The sequence below is a fragment of the Mytilus trossulus genome, chromosome 7, assembly GCF_036588685.1.
Source record: "Mytilus trossulus isolate FHL-02 chromosome 7, PNRI_Mtr1.1.1.hap1, whole genome shotgun sequence".
NCBI classification, from domain to species: domain Eukaryota; kingdom Metazoa; phylum Mollusca; class Bivalvia; order Mytilida; family Mytilidae; genus Mytilus; species Mytilus trossulus.
In genome coordinates, this window is record NC_086379.1 from 48,848,615 (window position 1) to 48,858,077 (window position 9,463).

General features: G+C 33.2%; 1 protein-coding gene across 1 annotated transcript; it reads right to left on the reverse strand.

Annotated features, from left to right (window-relative positions):
- Positions 1-342: 342 nt before the first annotated feature.
- On the reverse strand, positions 343-8,769 carry LOC134725209 (monocarboxylate transporter 12-like). The gene is made up of 3 exons (XM_063588851.1): positions 8,420-8,769; positions 2,386-3,779; positions 343-630 (listed from the first exon to the last, which is right to left on the reverse strand). The coding sequence occupies exons 2-3, from the start codon at positions 3,770-3,772 to the stop codon at positions 497-499; spliced, it is 1,521 nt and encodes a 506-aa protein (XP_063444921.1). The 5' UTR covers positions 3,773-3,779; positions 8,420-8,769; the 3' UTR covers positions 343-496.
- Between the last annotated feature and the right edge of the window lie 694 nt (positions 8,770-9,463).

A 9,463-nucleotide genomic window follows, 5' to 3' on the forward strand; every position in this document is an offset into this window, starting at 1 on the left:
AAGAAAATATATCGTCTATGCCTAGAAATGAAAATTGCTGTTTCGTTGACTTCCCTTGGTAAAAGATTAATACTACTGATGACGAAAGTGACTGAAAACGAGTATCGTAAACAACAAATTTTTTTCTGAGAATTTCGTAACAGTCGGCGGGGGGAATAAAAATAAAGTAAGAAGCACTCCATTATAAAATCGGGAAAGGTTAAGTCGGCGGATCTCGTTAAACAGATAACAAAAAAGTCTAGCCTAATATTAATAAATAAATTTATAAAAAATAGAAATACTGAAGACACTATCAACTCTCTCTCTCTCTCTGTTCTCCTTATAAATTAAGAAGAATTTGAACTTAAAATTATGTTGCAGCTTTATTAGCATATATAGTACTATCAAATTGCTTAACTATTTCGGCTAGGTTGTTTTTCCGTTTTTTCCAATTCGTTTGGGTCTTGTCTTTCAATTTTTTTTTTTACTAATTTCATGCTTGTTTTTCGTGCATATTTTAATCATTTTGGCGTGGTTCTTTCTTCTGTTTTATGAAAGATGTAAGCAACACAATAATACCGGAAATACCGATACAGCTGCCTGCGGAATAAAATGTCTTGTCATAGCTACCAGACGTGTCGTATAACCATCCTAAAATAAATAAATATATAATTATTACTCTAGTAAAAGGTACTCTGCTCTCATATTTGATTTATAAGCATGACTGTAAAACGTTTGTCCAAATTAAAAAAAAGGTCTATAATAAAGTATAATAAATTGCCAGGGCATGGGCACGATAATATATAACTTTGTTTTATGTCTATTTTATGAAACCATCTAATTAAAAATCGATTTGCCCTCCGAATACCTCCGATAATCCTATAAACGATATGAACAAAAACTATAGGTCTAAATAGAAAGTGGCCTGGTGTAATTGGATTTTTCAAAGTCTGTTTAATTTCATATAATAGATTAAAAATATATGTATATAATGTTGCGAGAAGAATATGTTATCATGTAAAAAAAGTAAAGTACTTGGAATTGATATTGATTACCAACTAAAATGTGATGTACATATAAGTAACTTGTGTAGAAAGGCATCACAACAGCTGAATGTTCTCAGGAGAATTAGATAATTTGTAAACAGATTAAATAAACTTACAATTTTTCATACTTTTATTTTTAGTAATTTTAATTTTTGCCCTTTGGCTTGGCATTGTTGTACAGAGAAAAATTCTAAAAAACTTGAAAAAAATACTAGAGAGTGCACTAAGATTTGTATATGACGACTACTTATCCTCTGAAAATGCAAAGGTTCCAACCCTACAAGTAAGACGCATCAGGACAAAGGCACTTAAGACTTATAAAATTTCAAGTAATTTGGCTCCTTTATGTTTACAAACTTTACAAGATAATAAACACAATAAATATTCTTTAAGATACAGTTAAATTTTGGAAATACCACAAGTAAGAACTACCTCATATGGTAAAAAATAATTTAGTTTTGCTGCTGCTACTTTATGGAATAGCTTACCAGACCATTTCAGGACTGTTAACAGCTTCTCACATTCTAAAAGTCTTGTTTAGTCCTGGAGTGGAACAGAATGGTTTTCTCTGTCTGTAGATAATTTGTTTTACAATATTTATGCTTTTTATTCTGCATCACCAGCTTGCATTGCAATTGAAATTTTGTTTTTACAGTTTAAAATTGGAAAGATTTGTGGAATTTTTACTTTATAATTTTTAAACTGCAATTTTTTAAAAATTAGATACATATTTATGCTATTGCTTAGAGTTAATTTTTGGTGCTGCTTTTTATTATTAATTTTGCATGCTGCATGTCTTGTTTTATTTGTTATTGTATATGTGTTTTATTCGGTTAAAAGCTCATTAGAGCTTATGGTTGTACTGGTTGTCCAATATGCCGAATCCAAATAGAGTTTTACTTAAAATTGAGAATGGAAATGGGGAATGTGTCAAAGAGAAAACAACCCGACCAAAGAAAAAAACAACAACAGAAGGTCACCAACAGGTCTTCAATGTTGCGAGAAATTCCCGCACCCGGAGTTGTCCTTCAGCTGGCCCCTAAACAAATATATACTAGTTCAGTGATAATGAACGCCATTCTAATTTCCAAATTGTACACAAGAAACCAAAAATTAAAATAATACAAGACTAACAAAGGCCAGAGGCTCCCGACTTGGGACAGGCGTAAAAATGCATATGTCAATCTTCGTTTTTACCTGTATAAGACAGATTTTTTGGTGGATTGAATCAGTAAAACAAACTATTTACCTTTGTTTCACTTTCAATGTTGACAACTTAACACACACAATACGTGTGTTATCCATCTCTAGCTAAGGGTTAAATTAAACTACGCTTGCGTAAAATTTTGTAAATACTTACCCGCTACTGGTGGCCCGACTAAATTAGACACTCCCTGAAGAAACATTACAACTCCATAGGCATCAGTTAATTTATCAATTCCCAAGATGTCTACAATTATCACGGAAGTGAGTGCCTCGGCGGAAGCAGACAAGAGTCCAAAAAGTCCGGCAAGTATTGTGCAAGGAAGAAACGTTGTAAATATTGGAACTATAGTTAAAACTATACCTGTCAATAACAAACTTCCACTATATAAATATCGTCGATTTATTTGCTTTCTATCACCAAGGAAACCATAAAGCAGATTTCCCAAAGTGTGCGAGATTCCGATTACGGCAACCATATACGAAGCCCTCTTTTCTGTAATGCCAAAATTCTTAGCCCTGTCTACGGTGAATACGTAAGGCACGTCATACCAAAAATACAGAATAATGCTGGAGAATGTAAACATGACAAATCTAGCATTTTTAAAAATAGAAATGTCAATTAGGGGTTTGTTCGTTCGTTTGCATTGAGGTTTTGTAGTTTCGTGGATATCATGGCAGCTAACAGCTGCCCTGACTATAGACGGAGAAGTGGCAACAGACGCCCCTAACACTGAATTTGACTCCAAAACGAGACTAGGATTTGAGTTATAAATGTCTTGTGATTTAAGAAATTTTGTCACTACAAAACCATCGTCAATTGGAAGTAATTCATGATCATGATCCGCTTGATCTTCTTCAATAAATGCTTTATCATCACATTCTGAATCTTGAACTTCAGTATATTCCTGAGCACCTTCAAGAGGTTTAAAGACAGCACCACAGACTACAATGTTTAAAGAAATAGCACCAATAATCAAGACAGCACCACGCCAACTATATGACATAATTAGATATTCATATAAAGGAGCAAAAATTAACGTTCCAATACCGGCGCCACATTCTGAAATTCCTGTAGCAAGGGTCCTTTTCTTTTCAAAATACATCGCAACCACAACAATTGAGTTCAAATAAGGCATAGAAATACCAAGACCGGCTATACAACCATATGTCACCGCCATAGCACCTACGGAATGGACAAAGGCACTTGATATGAAGCCCATTGCAGTAATCAGTCCACCAATTATAGTCGCTTTTCTAAAACCGAGTCGGTTTGTAACGACACTTGCGATTGGCCCACAAAGCAAAGGAACAGCACAAAATACGGATCCGATCCATGCAGTTGTACTCCTTGATTCTTGAAAATAGTCCAAAAGAAAAACATACAATACTCCAAACGAATAAGAACATCCGTCAGTTATTACGTTGATCATAAATGCAGAAAACACAATCACCCAATCCCATCCGCCGTCCGGAGGTTTGACCTTACCATGTCGTATTGATTTAGTCACCGATTCCGTATCATCGCTGCATTCTTCTCCCATTTAAAATCTAAATATAAACAGAAAAATATAAGTTAAAAATTTAAATATATCTTGAGTATGAAATCGTTGTCCGTGGATTAATGATTTTTTATCAATTTGTTTGGTTAAATTCCGTTAAACTAATCATCGAATCGAAGGTATGTATTTAATTTCACGGGGGACAAAAAGTATAGTAAACATTCGGTTTACGTCACCAAGTTCATATGTTACAGCAGAAAAAAGTCAGAATACTTCCATCGATTTTGAAACAACATGAATAAAGTAGATTTATTTATTATATACAAGATTGGTAACTCGTTTAGCAAGATGTATCTTGTCTCATTGTGTGTATTGTGTGTATATTATAACCTGTATTTCGAGCATTTGTCATTAAGAATAACTTGGTAATAAAAAAAATGATAACCTAGTTATTCTGGCGACCGGCAGTAAAACCCGAGCATGCTAAAGAAGGGCATCCGTTTGACCGCTGTGCTGGATGTATAAGTACGCAGCCACTTCCATTAAGATTTGGGACGGTAAAAGATGTATTTTGATGAAATAAAAAAATAATCTAAAATTGATATTCTAAGTAAAAAAAGCATAACTATTGAAGGAACAAAATGAGCTTAAACATATATATATTTTTTTTAAATATGAAACTCCTTTCTAAGAAATATTTTTTATGATTATTTTTTGAATGTCGGGTAAAGTTTGTTTCGGTATTATTTTGGTCTCAAAAGAAAAACAATCTAGCATCTGCTTATATGTTGGTAATGACCTTATTATGAACCATTGATGTGTTCTACGAAAAAGGTAATATAGGGTGAAACAGTGTTGTTTTTTATAAAAATTTTTCTCTACAATCCTAAAGGACGCCCTTAAATCTGATGACTCTTCAGGCTCTCTGCACGATACGAATCATATCAACAACTTGTAAGGATTCCGTAGTTGTATTTTCTTACCAATTAATTTCTTACCAACGCAAAATACATCAAACCTGATTTTACAATGGAAGTCCATATTTATCCGACCTTCAGTCCTGACCCCATATTGATGTACAGTTAATTTTTTATGAACATTCACAAATATTTGCCACTGGACTCAAAGCAATCATTGATCAGTGAAAGGTAAACATAGAGTTTCGGCAACCTACGGAAAATGCACATATTATACTAGATTTCTAAATACTAGTATAAAAAAAACTTTGGAATTGAACAACAATTAAGAAGATATGTAAATAAGGTTACATGTTTTTATAAAACTTTTTTTATAAATTAAATAATATTGTTTTTAAAGTACGGGGGATAAATGCGACTGGTAAACGTAAAAGACCATTAAGACACAGTTTGAATATCTGACAAATGTGAAACAAGAACTATCTTCAAAAAAGATATCCGACTTCTTTAAATTTGAGTATATTTTTAAAACTATCAGAAGCGCAATGTCTTAATGATGCAGGACCTCTTAAATAAAATCTCCATCTGAATGTAACTGCAAGAAATTCTTTACTAAGTCTGATTATATTAAGGCAATAATATATAAGATATATATTGGTAGTTTAAGTAGTATCTTTCTGTTTACATTCACCAAAACCCCGCGGAAATCTCACATGCGTATGTGCGTTCTAAAAGTCATGTACGTTCGTACAACAAAGTTAACATTAAAAATTATGTAATTGTCCCGAATAAACAGCTGTCATGGATGCAAAGAGCTATTGGAGAAACAATTATTTTAATAAAAATATAAATCTTTGTAAGATCTAGTTCAAATATTTATAGTTTTTCACTAGCTTTCCATCACGATATAATTTTCGAGACGTTTTTTTTTTTAAATACAACCAAATCACCAACCATGACAGCATTTTGTCCAATCACAGAAAGGATTTTCGAGCATGCGTATTCTGTTGCCATGGTTAAGCGTCCTTAAGTTCAAAGTGCACAAACCGAAACTATACCGACTACGTCGGAAAAAGCAATCGCGTAAAAATGGTCGATACATTCATTAGCAGATCCAAGAGTTGGGGGCGGGGGTTGGAACCCCCTTTTTGTGACCGATCAATGCATTTGAATGGGGATATATAGTTGGAACCCCCTTTGTCCTGGGTTGGGACCTCTTTTAAAATGGCTGGATCAGCCCATGACAAATATGGTTACTTTCTTTCAATTTGCCCAAGAGGATATTTTAAAAACGTTCGAAGACCACAGTAAAAATTACTAAAATGAAAATGGTCAACAACAAATGATGAACAGCAATCCTATACCAGGATATTAAGAGCTTTATGTTAAACGATTTTATGAGAAATAGCAGTCGGACGGACGATTAAAGACTAATAATGGTGCCAGGTGAATAAAAGGGGGGAGTATGATCTATGTTGTTATTAAAATGTCTTGTACTTAAAATTTGAACAAATTGCTGGCAAAATTCTTTCTTGATTTTCACAAGAGGTAAATAATTAATGTCTTTTCCATATTCATTTTATTGATGTTACCCCAAAGCTATGTTGTTTAATTCACATTTGGCAAGACATCTGGAAAAAACCATCGCCGTCTTAAACTTGAATTGAGGCGAGAGGTTTTGCTTCGTCATTAAGGCTTATAATTGGGACTTTGAGATACAAAACAGCAATGACATCGCTATTTCTTAACTTCTTTTTTGTCTGTATTACAGCAGATTTTAGCGAGTATGAAGCTATAGGTAATATTTTTGATTAGCTTGCTTGTTAGCAGAACCGTGAAGTCATTGTTAGGTTAGGTAAACTACCCTCCTTTAATAGTAGACTAGCCCTACAGATAACCAATCTATCTCTCTGTAGGGCTAAGCTACTTTAAAAGGAGGGTAGTATACCTTACCTGACAATGACTTCACGGTTCAGCTAACAAGCAAGCTAACCAAAGATATTACCATTAGCTACATACTGACTGAAATCTGCTGTTATTTTATACTATTTTGTGTCATTGATGAATACCCTATATCTTTCTCTCTTTCTCTTTTTTTTATTAAGCTCACATGACTTATCAATATTAATGAAACATTTAGAATTTACACAAGAGTTTACAATAAACGTTGGTTCAATAAAAGCTGTCAGAACATATACTTTGAATATTTAATCTTTATAAATTAAATAAGAGCTACATTTTTTGTAGATCTCACGGTGTTATCAAATTCATATCATACTTCAACATCGTTTTAAGATGAAAACATGTTTTATATTCTTGAATGGTTAAACTTTTACTATAAACCGCGTAAAAAGACGTTCTATCAAACGAAAATCGTTTATTTAATCCAAACTTCAGAAATTTACTCCTATCAAATGATTTTCTTCTCGTAATCTAATACGCCGACAGCTTTTTCGTATACAATGATCTAAACAATCACAAAAAAAGATAAATGGTCCAGATACATCCAATTATATTGGCGAAAAAAGGAAAATAATTTAGAAATAAAAGTTGTTATAAACATTTATTTTCTAAAAGCTCTTACATAACCGGAATTTCTTTAAGGGCACTCTTGATTCACAATATTTGAACGGCGGTTAACATAACCCAGGCTTAACCGCCGAGTCTTACGTCAAATATACTAAAACGTTTCTCATAAATAACAAAAATAAAAATACTCTTTTTAAAGAGATTTCATCTTAAAAAAACAACACTTTGTTTAAATTCTACATGTTTGTCATGTGTTATCAATATCAAGTTTCCTATATTTACAGGGTCACTTGGCTCTCTTGGGCGTATCCGGCTATATTCGTAAGGTTCCAACCCAGCATAAAAAGAAGGGTCCAACCACATGAACCTCATTTACAAGTAGTTCTCGTAAAATTAAATAGTGGGTTTCAACCCCGGAAGACCCACCTCTAGATCTGCAACTGGCTCTCTCTCTATGTATACATCAGTGATCGCTGTGGAATGTATCCTACTTAGTATGCTTGGAATTAATAGTAAATAGCAAATAAAATAATTTTTAGTATATGTATGTTCATATAAAACAAAATAAACGCAAACATATTTGAAACCAATAGAAAAGACCCCCAAAACCTGGATTTTGAAAGAAAAAAAGGGGGGCTAAAATATTGTCCTGACAACCAAGTACATTTGCTCGCTGCATAGTGATTAAAGATCATTAAATACACCCACAAGTGATTAAATACATCCACAAGTGATTAAATACATCCACAAGCACACTGTAAATGTAAAGTGCAATAAAAAATGATTTGATTTGATCTGATTTATATGAAAGTTTGAACAATAGACGCAAGAAAATCTGATAGCGTTTGTTTTTTAATCCTTTTAACACCAATATAAATATGCGTCTTTCAAATCTCTTTATTTTCCATTGATAATGTATAACATGAGGATTTAATATTAATTAAAGTTCCTATTCATCCTGAAGGATTTGTTACGGACGGACAAACGGACGTACAGGTAAATCGATATATACATGGCATATAAATAGTAATGTGGAGCTCTCTCGCTATTCTAAAAAAAAAGGGGGCACGTGTTCACGGTGCAGGTGAAACGGTACACAACAAAAAAGTGATGACGTTGCTTACGATAGTTTTATTTAACTAATAGAGACTACTATACTGGTTACATAATTTTTACCCAGCTCATTAAACATGCCATGCATGCAAGAAAGTACAATAAATACAATAAAAATTAGAATATTTACCTGATCATCCGACTACAATTTCCACATGGTTGCTTTTTACGGTTTACAGATTTATAACACAACTACACGATGTGTACTAACATCGCTTGAAAACCGTTTGAAGAATGTGTATATATTTATATCACTGTAAGTTGTGTGTTATCGATTCAAAGCTCGAGAAAGCAAAACATTAGGTGTTATACATGTTATATGGACTAAACTTTAAAATAAAGCAAATTCGAAAGCAAACATTACAATTTATTGTTGAGGGTCGACATGGAAAAATTTATAAATTATCCTTACATTTTATTCTTTTTATTTAATTGATTCTGTATCAAATTTATCACAAACTATAACTTGATGTGTGAAATAAGATTTTGTCATTGTAGCTTTTGATGTTGCATATAGATTCAGGCTCCAGCCATTTTGAAAAGGGGGGGGGGGGGTGTCCCAACACAGGATAAAAAAGTGGGTCCACCTTTAAGTAACACTTCAAATGCATTGATCAACCCTAAAAAAGAAGGTGTTTCAACCCCTGGACCTCCCCCTTCTCGACCCGAAATTGCTAGCTGCCTCAAGTATAAATTTAACATTAGAAGTGCAGACATACAGGTTTGCCTTTAATGATTTCAAATAATATACTTTATTTTTATGTAATTGTGATCTGTTACGTTCAATATTATCTTTGTTATTCAAAATGAAACCCTACATGTCATACAGTGGCAATTAGGGAGCTACCATTTGATTTTCTGGTGTCAAAAAGGAAAGGGGGTGGGGAGCTAATGATGAATAAATTTGTACCTCATATTTTTTTGGTTGCAATCTCTGTCCTGCCTTTTTATTTTTTCACTCTATTTGGTCATGCCATTTTCAAATTTCATCCTAGCCCTCCCCCTTAACCAAATGGTAGATCCCTTACAATAAACATGTACGGTATTCAATTACTGTTATAAAAAGGGCGAGCTTCTATTCTGTAGTGATGACTAAACGTTTGAAAAGGGGGCGAGCTTCGCTTCTGTAGTAATGTCCAGACGCAGGACTAAAAAATGAGGCAACATTCATCTA

Excerpts from the sequence above, each read along its gene's own strand:
- LOC134725209 (XM_063588851.1), bottom strand. The coding sequence starts at position 3,772 with ATGGGAGAAGAATGCAGCGATGATACGGAATCGGTGACTAAATCAATA. Across the intron at positions 631-2,385 it reads AGTCGGGCCACCAGTAGCGG|GATGGTTATACGACACGTCT; the intron begins GTAAGTATTTAC and ends TATTTATTTTAG.